The sequence below is a fragment of the Pteropus medius genome, unplaced genomic scaffold (genome assembly GCF_902729225.1).
Source record: "Pteropus medius unplaced genomic scaffold, Ma_sr-lr_union100, whole genome shotgun sequence".
In the NCBI taxonomy this organism is placed as follows: Eukaryota; Metazoa; Chordata; class Mammalia; order Chiroptera; family Pteropodidae; genus Pteropus; species Pteropus medius.
This window is the reverse complement of record NW_024347791.1, coordinates 275,839-294,745: the sequence shown is the minus strand read 5'-3', so window position 1 is coordinate 294,745 and position 18,907 is coordinate 275,839. Positions and strand designations below refer to the sequence as shown.

Sequence of the window (18,907 nt, the reverse complement as noted above, 5' to 3'; positions counted from 1 at the left end):
CACTTTGGTTTGAAAGCACAGATCAATTTTGCCACGTCTTTCCTGTGCCTGCTACCCTCCCTCGGCCTAAACTTCTATGGGGGGGCGGAGGGGGGAGGATAAAAAAAGTTAAGGAAGAAAGTGGGGCGGGGGGAAGGTGTCAAAGTTCTTACATGCATATATTTCAGCTTATGCTGACAACCTACCTGTGTTGCATATTCAACCAACTTTCAGAATCCCTCAGAAACAATCCCTTCTCTCTCCCTGAAGAATTTAAAAAGGAAAACAAAAACCTCAAGTATTTAGATATCTGTATCTTACAAACCAGTAAGCACTCTCGGGCCTTAGCCAAAGAATGCAGTGGAGCCTTCTTTCCTCCTTTCAGTACATTGTGAGTAAGTAATACCGACGACAGCACTAGAGAGTCTCATGCTAGATATGGAAGAGGTTTCTGGGGCTGTCTGATTTTCCTGTCCTGTTACAGTAAACACAAGAGAAGATTCTTTCCAGGCCTATCTGTTCCAAGAAGCCTTGGTAAAACAGTTATCACTACGAAGGGGATGGACTCACCTACCTTTAGATGGAGGAAAAATAAAAGGACTTAGATCTTAGTCCTCTGTATGACTTTTCTTAAGCACTACCTGCAAAACTGAGTGCAAATGGACGCTGAGGGAAATTTGCATCCAAAAGCTGTTACAAAGCACTGCAGAGAACACAGTATGAATAAACCTCTCTCAATAAACCCTTGAAATTCTTTATTCAAGGTAACTTGGCTAAAAGGGATGAGGAGCTTGCGAAGAGCTGCTTTTATTCTAGCTCTACTAAGTTTAAAAAAAAAAATCTGCCCATTGAGTATACGGTTTAGAATTAAAGGTGGTTTTTACACTGCAGGTGAAATACATACTTAACTGGTTAATAACATTCCCAGTGAGCATTTATATTTATACTCGTTCTGCCCACAGCAGCTGTCTGGCTGGAAAATGAATTTCACAGATGGTCCCTGTTTATATGGGGGGGGCGGGCCGGGGGGGAAGGCAGCTTCCAACCAGATGCTGACATGCTACGTTAACCATTTCAATAAACACTTGGGTTTTTAATTTAAAAGATACACTTAAACTTGGACTCGGCCATTCAATTTCTAACCTGACACTAAAATGGTTAATTTTCAGTAATTGGGAAGGGGGAAGGCAGAGTGTAAAGGAGACAAAACCAATTAGGAATTTTTTAAAACTGTTGAATGCCCTTAACAAGCAATCAACCAAAATGACAATGCCAAAGCACTGTCTCAAAAACTCATCAAGTCTGAGGAACCCTGTTCCAGCTTGAGAAACATTAAAAAGCATTATGGAAAATGTACTGGGAGCTCCCTCCGGTTCTCTAACTCGGTAATGAGAGCAGTTTAAAGCACAGATGCCATCTTCTTCTGCAGATTTAACCCTCTACCCTCCCCCACCCACCCCCAACTCAGGACAACAAAAAAGGGTTCCCACAAAAGGGCCTAATACCTTGCTTTTTCTTTTAAGATGAAAAATAGCTCAAACATCCTCCACATGCAATAAGTTGGGGGCGGGGAGGGGGGAATCTCTTCCAGTCAGCCATATATATCTTTACAAAATCTGTTATTACTGACTGGGATCAATTTGGCGGGCAGAAGAAACCTGGCAGTGAATTCTAACTATCTCCAAGAAACACAAACCACAATGGCTAGGGGAGAAAAATAAAAAAAGAAAGAAAACAGAAAGAGAAAAAAAAAGGGAAAGACAGCGTTCCTTTAAATGTAATGTCTGCACAAGTCACTACCACTTGAGTGGTTTCATTTACGTGAAGGAGGAGGGGGAGGAGGGGGAGGGGGGTATTGGTAGGCAGTCTGCCCCATGTAACCTATCATATTGGTAGCTCCCGGAGGCTGTGCAAACTGTTGTGACATCAGTGGCTGTGGTTGCTGCCCAGATCGGCCTATCCCACTAAACTGCTGGCTAGAGCTCTGTGAACTTCTCCCAGTTGAGGTGGTGCTACTAGCCCCATAAGTGCCAGCGCCATATTCTTGGGCTGTATAGCCACTGGTGCCATAAGCAGCTGCCCCATAGGTGCCTTGACCATAGGTGTACTGGCCAGCTTGTGCTCCAAAGGCAGAATTTGGACTTCCATAGCCACTGCCATTAGCATAACCAGCTCTATCGGTTTCACTACGATCCCGATAGCTTGCAGAGTCTCTCCGGCCGCCATCCTTGACTCCTCGAAGCCTCCGGTCACACTCATCCTGATACATGAGATTGGGATTGTTGGCTGATGAAGTGGTCCGGTATCGAGAACGACCTCCTGATGGGAGGATACAAGAAATTTTTAATGCCAGACATACAATCCAAACATATACTACCAGGTGACAAAAGCGTTCAACATTCTTCCTCGATCTTTAGCTACGCCAGCTTCCAAATCATAATTTGAATCTTTAATGGGACATATTCAAAAAGAATGATAAACATTAAGAATATTCAACTTCTCTCCCATTTAGGACTTGTGTTTACTTGAGGATTACCAAGATACTAAATTTTAAAAATGCAGAAATAATGGTAAAGAGGTTTATTTAGGTGACCTACCATAGGTTAAAAAAAAAAATACAAACAGCTAAGCTCAAACCACATAAAGAGAACCTCTACTACTACAGTCGTTCTCAAATGTTACTTTGTGGACCTAATTAACTGCATCAGAATCATCTCACAAGTTTTAGGAAAGTAGTTCAAATTCCTAGCTCAATTCTAAACCTACTCAAGAAAAAACAAAAACCTGCATTTTAAAACCTCTCAGGTAATTGTGATATAGAACTTAAACATGCAATAAGTTGGGAAGAAAAATAATACCAAACTGGTAGTCAAGGAGGCCTAAATCCTAGAATATTCTTCAACTAATTTTCAGATCCAATAGTTATGCCCGTTCTACCATAAAACAGTGTAAAATTAGGTACTGAAAGCAACCATAATTCAGCTTAATTTGGAATATACACCATGTATTTCAAAATACAAAGGGTCAGTTTTATATCATCTACAGAAATGTGCTACAAAAGGACAATCATGACAAGCCTCCAATTTCACCGTCTTATTCAGAACATATTCTGAAAACTACTAAACAGTCTTTTGTTATTATTTAAGCAACATACTTAAAGCCTTCACAGAATTTAAAAAAAAAAAAAGGCACAATGAACACAAAGTGATACCTTGGTAGTACCTGGAAAACTCCAGGACTTACCCTTACCCCCTCCTCCGCCGCCTCCTCTGTGGTCCACCAGCTGCATCAGTTTTGGATTAATAGCCTGATTAGCTTCTTCCAGCACTTTGATCAACTCTCTGGCTTGCTTTAGGTTTCCCGGGGTGAAGAAGGTGTAGGCAGTGCCCTTATTGGTACTACGGGCCGTTCGGCCAATGCGGTGCACATAATCTTCTGAGCTGTTTGGATAGTCATAGTTGATCACAAACTTGACATCTTCCACATCTTCAAAGCCAAAGATGAGTCAGTGTGTAGGTTGACGTGGCAGGGAAAGAGAAGGTAAAGGACATGCCAACAACAGGTAGGAAGCACGAATGCAGATGACAGCAAGAGGAGAGAAGATTAAGTTAGTAACCACTCTGAACACGAACAAAAAAAGACTCATCCCAACAGAGTAAAAGAGGATTAATGATTTTTGGGACATGCATAGAAAGTGGCATCTTTATCAGCTTCAAACCCTAAGGGAATCCCATTCGACCATCCAAACTCCTGCCTCTTCTGTATTTTAACCAATATACTGACAGGAGTTGTACCAAATTCCAGCTCTATCCTTTTCGAAACTGGAATGTAGAAGACAGTAGCACCGTTAAGTTACAAGGCCAAATCACTTCTACTCTGTTGGGAGAAGCCTGGCAAAATCTACCAGTAATGTAACAAACTTACCTTTAAACCAGTCACAGAGCAAAATGAAAAAGAAACTTCATATACTTTATTACGACATTTTAAAGGAGACTTAATCGAAATATTAAATTTTGCTCTATTTTAAAAACTGATCAGAGCCCAAGTACACATCTAGTTTCCTTCACAGAAATAACCAAATTATCATACCCCTTTCAATTACCACGAGAGCACATTACACTAAAATTTCACTGTACTACCAAGCCCAGCTCTGCCAAATGAGGTTTTTGCTCAACTCAAGGTTATTTTAACTCAGTACTTGCTTCAATTATTGTCTACGTAACCTGGGAAATTAAATAGCCAAAGAGTGTGGGAAAAACCATGAAACCTTGAGACACAAGTTTAATGTTCTATCCACTGCTGGGAATTGGGTTGAATAACCTCCTAATGCTTAAAGTATGTAAATGTTAGTGTAATGCTTTCAGCTAAATGTTTATTTTTACCTACTTAAACAAACAAATTTAAGACTATAACAAAGACTCCTAATGTTTTGTGGAAAAAAAATCTGCATTTTACAAAGAATATTCAGAAAATATCCTAGATAAAACACAGATTTTTGTGATAGAAGTAATTAAGAAACATTCTCTGTTTGTTACCAGACCGATGCACACTCCCTCCTCCTGTGGGAAACCGCTGCAGCCGATCCCGTCTCTCTGCCTTTTATATTTGGCGGCCTCCTTTCGAAAACTCCGCCTTCTGACACGGGACCACTGGAGCGCGGGGAGCATGCATCAAGGGTCCGTGGCAGTGAGAAGTCCCCACACACGCTCGCTCTGTGAACTGGCTTAGATGCTTCTCTGTAGCCCCATTTGGTTGCCAAGCGCCGGAGAACCTGGGTTCGGGTAAAAATTTCAGGTCCTCCAACGCCTCCCCCCAAGGATAATTGGGGTGATTGTAGAAAAAAATAATTAATAAAAAAATGTAAGTTACATCCAAAGGGTCAGACTGCATCTATTGCCCAGACTGGATTAATTTCAGGGGGGGAAGGGGTGATGATTAAAAAAAAAAAAAAATTCAGCTATTGTTAAAGGGCCTGTGAAGAAAGGGGCATTATGTCTGTTTCTTATTACAATAAAGGCTCCTCAGTCTTTACTGACCCCTAAAGTCCTGAAATCACACCAGAAAGACGAGAAGGCAGTCATCACAGGGGGCAGCGTGAGTCTCCGGCCAAGGTCGTTGATGAAACAAGGGATAAACAAAAATGTACAGGGCAGGATGGGTGTGAGGTGGGGGATGGGAAATTATGCTCCATGACCACATCTTCAGAGCTGGGAAAATGCTCCTTAGTCAATTCCCATCGTGTATGACCATGGATAGCAGAGCAGGCTGAATTACTGCACTGGATGCCCAGACGCATGCTTTCCTAGCAGAAAGCACTGGGGACTGAAGTCAATGGTTCAGATAATACTTGGGAGTATTTCTGGAGGGATTCAATAGGGGGCAGACATGGTGCAAGTTCTTCATACTAGAAAGGTGTCCTGTGTATATACACAGAGCTGGCTGAGGACACATAAGAGCAAGCGCAGAATTTGATTTTCTCCAGTCAAGCCTGCCCTGATGTTATTTGTGCACGGCCACAATATTATCTTGCTGCCTTTAGAGAAGATGCTGTAGCAGGGTGAGAAATTGAAAAGTTAATATTTTGGCCAGCTGCCTAGGATAACAACTTTTTGTCTGACAAGCCCTATGACATGGCCTCAATCTCCAATCACTAATTGGGAGGGACTGAGACTAGCCAATAGGCTCATCTAGAGCTGCTTCGGGCCAATGAAGATTTGCCTCGGCCATGTACCGAGTGATCTGCAGCTGATATCAAAGCTTCTGTTAAAAAACAAAACAAAATAAATTCAATACTTTTAGCTTAACAGTGTGTAGTTTAAACAAAAAAAGGAAAAATCAAAAATATCCCAGTGGAAAGGGAGTAATAAATAGTGGGTGCCTGAGGATGACTATTATAACATTATGGGAATCAAAGAACTTACCTGAAGGGAACATTTAAGAGGCCATCGCTCGACAGGAAGTGAAAAAAGGCCTGGTGACTCAGCTGAAAATTGCACCCCTGTCTATGAGGTAGAAGCCTTCACTTTCCAGGATCTTGTAGGACCTTGGTCAGCATTCTGCCATTTTGGTGGGTTTTCCCCCTCCTTTTGATTTTTACAAGGCAGCAAACAAAGGGGCCCAAAACAAGCACTGATGTTGAGTAACAAGAAACAGACTCAGGTACCTTCCGTCTCCCCTCACTTGGATGAGTGGGGGGTGGGATGAAGAGTCTAAGTTATTCTAATGGTAGCCAATTGATTTGGTTTGGAAATGCAGGGGGACATGGAACAAATATTTTTAATTGTCTAGGCAAGATGCACAAAGAAGCTACCAGCACATAGCAAGCCTGTTTAAAAACCACCATCACTGAAAGCTTTTATGTAAGCTGCTTTCAGCCCTCAGCCTCTTCTCCCAACAGGCCCAAGTTCTAACCGCACAGATCCAGACATGACCTCAGAGGGCAGAGACAATTTTCAGTCATGGCTGCAGGTCACCACCTCTGAAGGAGGGAATGATGGGTGCAATGTATAAAAAGTCTTCGTTACTTTTGTATTCCACTTTGAATACTTTTCTCTTTACGTGGAACATTGTTAAGGGAATATGGTGCTTCTCACCTTACTGGGCAAGAAATTAAATACCTGTCGATAATTTAAAGGTATCTTCGTGACAGAAATATCTTTTAATATAAAAGTTTTAAGTTACCCCTGTTTAAGCTAATAGGCTAAAGTACAACAAAATGTCTCTCTGTATCTTAAATCATAATGGGCCGAAAACTTCAGAAACCACCAACCTCAGATTAACTTCTTAAATTGAAACACAGCATATCATTGATATGACTATGGGTGGGAGTCGAGGATGACCGAGTGCCCACGATAATTTTACTTCAGTAAAATTGGGCAATGCAGATTTAATTGCTGAACAATACCGTGTTTAAGAAGACTTATTAAATCCTGAGAATATAGTATTATGTTAGCATTCACAGAATTGGACCTCCATATATAGCTAGCACAGATAAACTCGTATAAGGAAAAGAATAACTGAAAAAATTAGTTTCTAACAGCTAAGTTCGATCAGGCTCATTTCTATCCAGCCAGATAACAGAATAAAACCAGGAAGTTGAGCTGTTCAACTGAATGTCTCCTCTCCCTCTAACTGTTTGAACAGTCATGCCTAGGCCTTGCTGCAGACCAAAGCCTGTTTGTTAGGAACAGGAAGAGACTTTGAAAACAAAAGAAAAAATGAAAATAAAACAACACCCACCACCCCCAAAACACCACGTTTTAAAAAAATTGTGGGAGGGAAAAATCACGCTTTGTATTCTTCTCTTGTAAGTATTTAAACACACATATATACAACTCTAATGTGAAATGACAAACAAATTTTTAAACCAAAAGATACATATACCATTGACAGAGACACCTATCTATACAAACCTAGCCCACGGGAGGCTACGTCTGTGGCAATGAGGATGGGAGCCTTTCCAGAACGGAACTCTGCAAAACAAGAATGACACTATGAAAACCAAGGCTAAGTGATATGTCTTTAAAAATGGCCAAATAAACATTCCTAGCTACCTGGCCTTTTTAAGCTACCATGGCAAAATTTCAAGTAATGGTGTGAGAACATGCCGAGATCTTTTAAATGTATGGAAAATAGTAATTCTTTTGAAAATCTTTATTACATTCTCCTTTAGCAGGGGATCAGAGGAGTAATAGATAAACATTTACTTCTAATAATGAAATACCATTAAAACGGCATGGCAAATTTGTTTTACTCTTTTATTATTAGTTTCAAGTATACGGTACGGTACATTGGTTAGAAATTTCAGTTTTATAAAACGATTCCCCCTAATTTCCCTTTCTCTCCTCTAGCTATCTAGCCATTTCTGGTGACTGCATTCCCCATGCCATGCTCCCCAAACTCATGACCATCTATCGACTATTAACCTGTACTTCTTTAACCCTTCATCTCTTTCTCCTAGGCCCACAAGCCCCTCCCCTCTGGCCATCACCAGACTGTCCTCTATATTTGTGAGTCTGTTTTTGATTAGTTTGTTCTTTCTGTTCCTTAGATTCTGCATATAAGTGAAATCATATGGTATTTATATTTATTTCATTCGGCATAATAATCTCTAGATCTATGTCATTGCAAATGGCAGCGTGGTGATTTTTAACAAAATTATATGATCTAGAAATTTTTCCCCTTAAATTAGGACACTAAAGTTATCTCCCAAATGAAAAAGAAAATGGCAGGGGGCACAAGTTTAAAAGGTGCAGAACAAAAGGAGAAACCACTTTCCCCTGTGAAATAACAGGAAAAAACATATTTTGGTTTCTGCCCCCAGTTCCTGACACAGAGCTCTTAAAACCCTTGTAAATAGGGATGCTATGAGAATCTTTTATTCTAATATTTAGTCTTTGACCCAGGTTCCAGACAGAGTTCCTAAATCAATGAGATTTCCTGGGTGATAGGAGTGTTTTGTTCTGATGAGGTGACACTTAATGGGCTCCTTGATGGGGACAAAGCACCAAAGAAAAAAAAAAAAAAAAAAAAATCGAGCCATGATTAGAAACTTGGAACTTTCAGTTCCATTCCCCTAACCTCCAAGAAAGGAAGAGGAGCTAGAGATGGAGTTAATGATCATTCATGACTATGGGATGAAGTCTCCATAGAAATCCCCAAAGTATGGGGTTTGGGAAGCTTCCGGGCTGGTGAACACACCTATAAAGACACGAACTTATTACATAAAAAGGTGGTTTAGGTTGTGAAAATATGTGAAGAGCCAGCATCACTGACCTTAAAGGACAGCAAAGATATGCCCGAAATGCCCCCCAAAGTCCATGAACTAGAGCAGAGCTATGCAAACTTGCCTGCAGGTCAAATCTGGCATAATGCCTATTTTTTCTAATAAAGTCTTGTTAGAATGCAGCCAAGATTTTTCTTTACAGATTCTCTATGGTCATTTTTTTGCTACAACAGCACAAAATCGAATAGTTGTGACACAAACCATCCTAGAGTCTGCAAAGCCAAAATGTTTACTACCTGGTCCTTTTACAGAAAATCTGTCAATCCCTGAAAGAGTATGAACAATGCTTAGTTTTGAACTCACCATTAAGTACCCAATCTCTCTCTGGTTGACTCTTGTCTCCATGGATACACATAGCTGGCCAACTGTCAGGAAAAAAGTGACCAATATTTTAGAAATCTTTAAAAAAAAAGGGGAGGGAAACTGAGCTTTAAAAAGAAATGCAACCATATGCAATTGTGAAGTCTGTCAGACTATATAGGTAGATGACTGTGTCCATTTAAAGAACGAAGTGTGTGTTAAACATTATTAATATTATACAACATTCACAATACCAATTTCGAAACTGCTAACTATAAAACCGGAGGCCAATTACCTCCGTGCTGCACTCACCCATCTCTGCGCATCCTTCGAGTGAGGTCATCACAGCGTCTCTTCGTCTCTACAAATATTATTGTCTTATTTTCCTTTTCAGCCATTATTTCCTCCATGAGTTGGATCAATCTGAAGATGAGACCAATGACATTAGTCATCCAGAGACCTCCCTATACTTTACGCAGAAGCTATGCCTGCAATATCAACCCCCACAGCTATAGTACTTTTAACATTATTTTCTATACAGCTGATAATTATCAGAGCTGAGATTCAAATCCAAGGATCCAGAATCCTTGCCTTTAACCAAAAGGTTCTGATAAGTGATATGAAGGATGAACTGTTGGAAACCTAGCAATGCTTTTAGTATTTTCAGGCCTCAAAAAAATATTAGTTTCTTTAATGCTTTAATTTTGGAAGATTACTAGGAAAAGTTTATCAGCATTATCAAAATAGTGAAATCTCTCATACTTGTGGTCTTTTTCACTTTCCATGCAGACATCCACAATCTGGAGGATGTTGTGGTTGGCACTCAACTCCAGATTGCCTACATTGATCTGGGTGTAATCACGAAGGAAGTCTTCTGCAAGCTGTCTTACTTCTTTTGGCCAGGTTGCACTCCACATCAGTGTCTGCCTATCAGGCTATAAAGAAAGAAAGGCTTACTTTTAGGCTAAAGAACTGTAACAGGCAAAGGACATAAACAGCACATTATCAGCTTTACACACCCTGATTTGGTCAACAATTTTACGAATCTGGGGTTCAAAACCCATATCAAGCATTCTGTCAGCCTCATCCAGTACAAGGTAGGTACATCGGCGAAGATTTGTCTTTCCCGACTCCAAGAAATCTATCAGGCGCCCAGGAGTAGCTATACAGATCTCAACACCTGTAAAACAAAATTGAAGTTCTAGCAACTAAGAATTCTTTACCCACTGTCCAAGACTCAGCAAACTAAGCAGCACTACCTCTACTAGTATATTAAATACTGCAGACTAGCTAACTTTTAACACAGTACTTGGAAAAGCACAATGTAAGGAGCATTTATGTATAATAATCAAATCTTCACAAAGTATTAAGTCTCTAGCCACATTGAGCTTTTCCAAAATAGTATTTTAACCATACCCGAGAAATTTTAAGCTGCTAAAATGCCAATTTTTCCCATAGGAACCCACTATTTTTCTCTTTAATTTCATTCATAGAAAACTGGCAAAATGAGATAAACTAATAATTCTTACATGCTGAATTAAAAAATAATTACCTCTCTCCAAGTCTCGAATCTGGGGACCTTTAGGAGCACCTCCATAAATGCAAGTACTCTTCAATCTGGAACATTTGCCATAGTCATCAGCCACCTGCTGTACTTGTTGGGCAAGCTCTCTAGTAGGAGCCAGGACCAGACACTGGAACAAATAAACATACACTTGAGACACACATCATAAGTTAAAAAAAAGACAAAAGGTCATCTAACTCTTTTTCTGTTGTCTGACTTGGTACTTTCAAAGTATGTATTAGGGTGGGAGGTTGGGAAGGCAGAGGTATGAGAAAATGCACTGGAATGTGGCAAAAAGTTAGGAGAGTAGTTAGCACGTAGAATGATGGTTTACTTTTCAAACAGAATTCATTACTGTGTATGTATGCTATTTAAGTAGATTTATAGACTGTATTGCCTGGTTTTAACTAAACAACTTGCAAAGTGAACAAGTGGCTTTAAAATACCCCTGCAACAAAACCATGGATTAAACAGAGGAATGACAGCAGAGCTGACACTTTTCTGACTTCTAGTTTAAGCTCTTACCAGTCGCATTAGACAAAAACAAAGACACGTAATCTAATAAGTAGTTGGCCAAAATAATATAAAATTAAGACAGTTTGAAATAGGTTATCATCTACACTGTTAACAATGACTCTTGCGCTATGTACTGATCCATTAGATAATACCTAATGATAAGCTAACTCAGCTATATGGAACACACTGCATATTACAAGATGCAATGTAACACATTATTTCTTTTTGTAAATATTGAGACATAACTGTAACAACGTAGATCTTTATAAATACAGCAAGTGCAAGCTCAATTAAAAAAAAAAAAAAAGTACTTTCCAAATGTTTAAAGGCTGCTACTCAAATCTCATAAGAAATAGTACAAATGAAAATAATCAAACAATAAAATCATGCTGCCCTATTGACATTTATGAAGTATCACTTAATCACAAAGAATACACATCCCAAACCTGACTTAAAACCACACAGCAAGGACCTCATTTCATATCTCTTTTGTATCCCTCACAAAATCACTGAGCAATTAAGAACTGCACTTGAATTAATGCCTGTGTATGAAGGTAGTATGTACAGTGGTTAAGAGTAAGACTCAAATTCAAGCTCAGCTATTTTATAGCTGTATGACCTTGGACAAGTAACTTAGTATCACTGCCTAAAATTTATCAGTAAGATGAGAATAACATATTTCTAGATATGGAGGATGGAGATGAGAATGAAATCTGAAAACACATGTACAGTACGGTGCCTAAAACACAATAATCATAAAACTGTAGTTTTTCTTAGAATTATAAGCAAACTAAAACACACTTACGATTGGACCATCTCCCCTTTCCAAGTATGGCTGGTGGTTAATATGAACAATTGCAGGCAGCAAATACTGAGAGGAAAAAAGACAAGTCTTATAAGAAAACTAAGCCACTACTTTAAAAGCTCTAAATTATTGCAGTAATTGATAATGCATAACTAGGAAAGTTAAAACAGTACGCACAACTGTTACACATGTGCAATGTAAATTTAAACACGAAATGCTGCCACATATTTCATATAGCTAAAAAAGTGAAATATTACCTATGCTATCTGAATTCAAATTTTATGAAAAATTGAGAATATACGGGATAATGTGAATAGCAAAATAAGTTACCCCATGTTAAAAATCTGGTACATACCGCCAGTGTCTTCCCAGAGCCGGTCTGAGCAATGCCCACCATATCCCGGCCACTAAGAGCCAATGGAAATCCCTGGCACTGAATTGGAGTTGGTTCTGTGAAGTGCTGATCCATCAATACGTCCATTACATACTCTGTAATAGGACGGATGTTACTTACTCCTTTTAAGTAAAACTAAGAACATAGCCAAAAAGAATTTAATAAAACTGTTAAGCTTACTGAAGGAAAGATTTACTCGGCTTTATCTCTCTCCAAGAGAAGTGTTTTTCTCTTTAGTTACTAAATCTCTGACCTGCTGACTACTTCCTCTCAGAAGGATGCCGCCACGACCATCTACCTTTCCCCTCAAAAACTTGAGAACCCCTGCCCTCAAGTATCTAACAAGGCATTGGCACATGGTAGTCACTCATTGTTTGCCAAATTCAAACTATATCCAGCTAAAAAACCATTCCATTCTTGTGTTTTCTAAAAGGCAGAGGTGAAACCCCCTAGGGGAAGAAGAAACTCAAAAAAAAAAGAAAAGGTTCTAAATCAGAAAACAGATAAGCATGCAACAATATGGTATTTACTTCTAGCCTTGAGCAGGTTTTAAAAAATTTACGTAACGTAAATCATTATCTTCATAAAAGACATTCTACTAAGGTTTTCAACAAAACTCTGAGTATGGGTTGAAACCTTTAAATGATGTATTACTCATGTTTACCATTCAACCCAAATTAACAATTAAGATTCTGGATTGGTGAACACTCACGTGGGAAGTTAGCATGATGGAAGGCAAACACAGGTTTAGGACAAACATCTCCCCCTCTCACTGTTATCTCCTTCTTACGACGTAGTTCATCAACCTCATACTATGGAGGAAAAGTAAGACAAATTAGGAAACAAGTTATTCTAAACATGCAAAACTTTTATGTTCCAATCCAGCTGAACAATTATCATATAATTCGAAATTAAAATGGAAAATGTGTGAGGATCCTCTCAACTCTGTAAGTCAATGAAATAGGTTGATAAGAGTTCCACTTTTCACATAGAAAACAGATAAAATATAGAAGTTGGAATAAAGTGCTCTTTCCATGACACTTCTGAACAAGTAACCATAATGGGTAGAGACCAAAGGAATCATGAGATTAAAAAGACAATGCTAATATTTAAAATTTAACTTCAGAGATAAAAAATCATAACCTCATAAAGTTAATACCAGTTATGACAAATTGGTTCGAAGCATAACCAACAAATGAGAACCAAGCAATCAATACATTAGGTACATATTTAAGCTGGTTCCTCTTATGAGTACTAGTAGTCTTAACAAGAAGCTAAGGAAAGTATCACTGTACTAGAATACATACAACAGCAACAGCAATATATATATGTAAATTCTGGCTAATATGTCTACTTGGTTTATTATTGTGTATTAAAAAGGATAAATAAATAAACAACCCCCCAAAACTTACTGGAGTCAGCCGTGCCACTTCTGGATGTTCCACATAAAAATTCTTCTCAAACTTGGGGAGCTCACTCAAATCCCACTTCTTTTTACGCAAACGCTCCCCAGGATTACCAAATTTCTTTGGAGGAAGGCCACCACCACCTCTTGCTCCAAATCTAGAAATATTAAAATTTTAGTTTATTAGTTTTAAAGCAATATAACTCAGGTGCCATAAAACCATGCAAAAAGATGGGACTACCAGCCCCTCTAAAGAGAGCATTTTGTTACTCTTATATGAGGGCACGGAGCAGTTCGAACAACTTTCTTTACTATTCAACAATATTGCTACAGGTATGACTACAATAGGTGAAAAGTTAAAATTTATTATATTTAGAGAAAAGTATCATGGGAATTACAACCAGACTCTGGAATCTGAAGAGGTTTAAATTTTGATTCTGCCACTTTGAGCAAATTATTTAACTTCCCTGGCCCTCAATTTCTTATGCAGAAATAATACTAATACCTATTTCAGAAGTTGCTGTAAAGATGAAGTATGTGTAAAGTGCTTAAAACAGTTTATGGTGTAGTAAGCACTCAGAACTAAGACTTAGAACTCGAAAAATTGTTACTGGGTATCAATCAGGTACCAAGTCCTGTTTTAAGTGGTTGAGATACTAAAGTGAATGAAACGGAAGGCTCTACTCCTCTTGTGTAATATTCAGAGAAGTAGGTAAGGGAGAACATTACTTTAAGCTTAAATTAAGGGTAAGATAGATACTTCCAGTGAGTCTCCTCATACCTGAACAGCTTCTGTGACGAGCACTCCTTCCGTCTGCTAATCTAAGGAAAACTATTAGGACCTCTAAAAAAACTGATAGGCTACTCTTCACCTTTAGTTTATGCTAATAAATATAGCCAAAACAAAGATTTATGACCTTTCCTTCATCTTCATTTCCACCTTTATCATCTTTTTGTTCTCAGGCAAACAGTACTATTATAAATTTACCAAAGAAACCACTTAAATAATGAAGTCTTATTTAAGGTTTTAAAACTCAGATTATTTAAAACCAATCTTTTTGCTTTATCTAATTTTCACATCAGACAAATCCAGTTGGAATACAAATATGGTCACTAGCAGAATTTGAAATGTTCTTTTCCAGAAGAATCCTAATACTTAAGATGGCCTTCATTTCTGTATTTCAACCTACTAAAGTAGGGGGCATTGTTTGATATACAAATAGTACATAGCATGTTTTCATCCCACTGCTTTACTCCTGAAAACACTATACTGAACATTCCCTTCCACTCTAATCCACTCATAACATCTTGCAGATGGTGCCACTTTATAACTGACACGCAGTAGTTGTACTATTTTAAAGGGCCTTAATTTCCTGGAATTCAAACAATTGTTAAAACTCTGGTTTTAAGACCCAGCTAGTTGTTTCTCTAAATACAAAAACTGATGGCAGGAGATTTTTTCAGTATTTACATTCAATAGGCAGAACTGGGTTGATTCCGATTCCATTCATACTACAGGAAAAGCAAACTGCACAGGGATACATATATCAAAGACAAAATATTCATATCTGCAATATGGCCTCAGGTCCAAAGTTCAATGCTGAACCCACCAAAAGACCACCCTGATCGACTCCTCCCCGCTCACTTGTAAATGAAGCAACCATAGGAATTTTAATAATAAAAAAGCAAAGTCTCTAAACAATCTTGCAGAGAAAATAAAAATGACCAAAGACCAATGTTCGGATTGTCGGTCTAGTTTATATCAATTTATGTGGTTTCCAAAACATGCCATTTCAAAGCTGCTACTGCATTCCAATGCTACCAGACCTTAAACTAAGGATCTAGAAAATAGAACTTTTCAAAATAAGGTTCCTTTTAAAGTTGATTCAAAGTTGCTCTTAAATTATTTTTCTTTTTCCCTATTGCCTTGGCTAATTATCCAAGGCATATTATCTTACACTAAACATATAACTTGAAACATAGGGTTCTTTATAAATATGCTGACTTCGATATTCAAAAGAGCCTTTTACTCTTGCAGAATTTTTAGCACATTTGTACCATCCTTTAAAGATGCATGTATCCTCATCTCTAGCATACTGTGCTGTTCATTAAATGTTTTTGAGTATAAAGTTTAATTTGGCTTTACAATAAATGCAGCTTTGAAGATTTATATATTAACATGCAATATCATGCTAGTTTAAATAAACTGCACATTTTTGGACAGTACATGTACACTTATCTCACTCATTCCCTTTTCAAATAATCAATTTCAGCTCTTTAACGTTCAGTTAAGGACCAAACAGCAACTGAAAACAAAGGAAATTTCATAGTAAAGGCAGAGTCAAGGCACAGACCTTATTAAAGTTATCGTTTTGTTTAAAAATGTCATCTGATACTAAAGAGTCAATATGAGATAAAGTACGGGACAGTAATGCACTTTTCTCTTTTCAAATTTTTATTATTAAAGCACATTTACAATTCAATTAAATAGTAAGTCAAATACCCACAGGAAAGAAACATTACCAAAACCTTGGTAGCCTCTATGTGCCTATTTCAAGTTTACAACCCCCACCAAAATTATCTCAAATTTTAACCATTCCCATGCCTTTTGCTTTTAGTCTTGTCACATTTGTACGTATCCTTATATGCATTACCCTAACGCAACTTGCTTTACTCAATACTGCGAGTCATTTATGTTGATACGAGCTTTTTTTCTTATTGCTGTTGTATTCTACTGTATGAATACTCAGTTAATCCCGACATTTGAGCTGTTTCCAATACTGTCATGAATGATGCTGGTATAAACAACGTTGTACAGGGATACTGGGGCCCGTCTGCAAGAGTTTTTCTAGGCCTTAGAGTCTAGGGTATAAAGCTCAAGAGAGGTATGACTGTGTGATTTTCAACTTTCCTAGTAATGTGAAATTCTTTTTCCTAAGCACTTGTACTGAAATTCGCTTCTAAATTTAGCTCTACTGTGAAACACTAAGCAAACATTCCACTCTTATTCTTCCAAACTTAACACTAGAGTCAAATGTTTTCCTTCCCAACAAAGTATAAATCAAAACAATCTTTTTACTTTGTAAATTAAGTGATAATTGAGGTGCTTGTGACTAGAAAATCTGATGCATGTATTTGAACAAAACACAAAAAAGAGAAAATATCAACAGAACTACTACAAAGAGACAACTCCCAAGAACAATGTAGAGGCAATTATTATCCCCATCTTCAGATTAGAAAATAGGCTCACAAAGATTTAAGATATTGACCAAGGTCACATATACATTAAGGAGCGTCACTTTACTTTCTATCCAAAGATATGACTTTCACTACAAAAAAAGTAATAACAAATCAACATGTATCTACCTCTTAAGCAATTTTTTCGTTTAACTGACATTAAGATTTTAATTTCAGTATCCGGGAAATTAGAATTTCAGTTCTAATCCTGTTACCTTCCAACTCTGTTAACTGTGCCGTTACTACACCAAAAATTTTCTAGCTAGGCCGAGAAGTTATTGTTCCAGTCCAATTACAGAAAAACAGACCGAAACATGGAGGGAAAAACTACGGTAACGACCAGAGAAAAAACACTCCCTTCCTCACTAAACACGGTCATTTAGATGGCAATTCATTGCTTTATATGCCAACATGCGCCCTTCAAATTATGTAAATACGACTAAAAGGAATTTAAAGGTTTTTTTAAAACTAGAAGTCAGTCTTTTAGTCTCTAGTTTCAAACCAGGTTTCCAGTTCCATTAACAGTCATCCGTGGCGATAGATAACATAAGGGAAGCCATTTCACGTTAAGATTTTCCTAGGCTGAACTCGGAGACCTCATTCTCTTCTCAACACGAACATTTGTGTTTCACGGAGGGAGGCTGAGGCCAGGAGCGATCAAATGACTTGCCTAAATCGGCCGGGCTCGGGGCTGCGACCGCCCAGCCGCCCCTCCTGCACCCCGCGGGGCCAGGGCCGAACCACGCTACCACGGCAGTCCGCAAGGAGTTGGGGCGTCGCCAAGGTACCATCCCCCGCCTCCGCCGGGTTACCAGTGATCCCCGGGCCCAAGCCCACCCAGAGGCCCGAGCCCACAATCGCTATTATGTCCCGGGTGGTGTCGCCTCCCGAGTCGGGAGCGTCGCTTCCAAGCCTGCAGGCCGCTCAACGTCTCCCGCTAGACCGCAGGCTGCGGTCTCCTCAGGAAGCGACCGCCCCACCCCCACGCACACCCAGGCCTTTCCTCTCCTCCACCCCCCCTTACCCTCCACGGTCACGATCCCGGTCCCGGTCCCCAAAGCCGCCTCCGCGCATGGTCCCAAATGGGTAAAGATCTGGGAGCGGGGCACGGATGGCCGCGCTCGGGAGGGCCTGCGGCTCCGGTCTGGTGACGACCGATGGCGGCGGCGCCTCCGCTGTTGGGGCGGCGGCAGGCGCGGCGCTCTCTCGCTCCGACGCGCTGTCTCCCGTCGCAGACGCCACCGTCGCCGCCTCTCTCGTCGGAGACGGGAGCAAAACACAGAGAATCGGGATTATAAAGTTAGTGGGTAGGTTTGGCTACGCTCAAACCCGGCGATACCGCGGGTTAGGCGTCTCCTTCCTTCCCGGCGACTGCACAAAATGGCGGCCGGCACCGAGACTGCTCCAGCTTAACGCTACGTACGTCGGAGACGATACGTAAACAGCGTGTCGGAATAGCCCGAGGGCTTCGCGGAGTACTATGGGTATTCTTGGAAGCATTTTACGTCGGTTGCGGAGGTGGACGCACTTTGCGGTCGGTAGAAGGAAAACAAAGTACGGATTAGGCGTAGAGTTCCCGTGCCGCCTGAATTAGAACGTAGGGTGGGGGTGGGGAGAAGAGCCTCCGGCGCTACGTAACATTCTTTGCGTGGTTAGCCAGCCCACTGTTGCGAAGATGCGTAGTCTGCGTAACGCATTCTGTTTGGAGAATAGAGGATTTTGTTGGGTTCCACCGTGGGACGGAATGGCGCCCGCCTGTGCAAGTTGCTTTGCAGAGACAATAACTGGCCTTTATGTTGCAGTAGTTAAGTTTCTGGGCCTCCAAGTGCCAAAAGTCCAAGAGAATCTTTTGGGTCCCTGGCTGGCGCTCCGGCTAGATGGCCCTGCCGCCTTGCCCTAGGTTTGCTGAGAGTGGCTCCGCC

The 18,907-nt window shown here is 39.7% G+C and overlaps 1 protein-coding gene across 2 annotated transcripts; it reads right to left on the bottom strand.

Moving 5' to 3' along the window:
- Positions 1 to 255: 255 nt before the first annotated feature.
- Positions 256 to 18,407, bottom strand: DDX17 (DEAD-box helicase 17). Of its 2 annotated transcripts, none has more exons than XM_039877675.1 (13): positions 18,010 to 18,407; positions 13,756 to 13,906; positions 13,056 to 13,155; positions 12,305 to 12,438; positions 11,950 to 12,015; positions 10,617 to 10,758; positions 10,084 to 10,244; positions 9,827 to 9,999; positions 9,377 to 9,487; positions 9,068 to 9,129; positions 7,392 to 7,451; positions 3,223 to 3,465; positions 256 to 2,298 (listed from the first exon to the last, which is right to left on the bottom strand). In XM_039877675.1, the coding sequence occupies exons 1-13, from the start codon at positions 18,057 to 18,059 to the stop codon at positions 1,793 to 1,795; spliced, it is 1,959 nt and encodes a 652-aa protein (XP_039733609.1). In that variant the 5' UTR covers positions 18,060 to 18,407; the 3' UTR covers positions 256 to 1,792. The 2 variants fall into 2 exon arrangements, with proteins under 2 accessions (XP_039733609.1, XP_039733610.1); XM_039877676.1 differs by having other exon boundaries at positions 1,586 to 2,298; positions 3,229 to 3,465; positions 18,010 to 18,367.
- Positions 18,408 to 18,907: the final 500 nt, after the last annotated feature.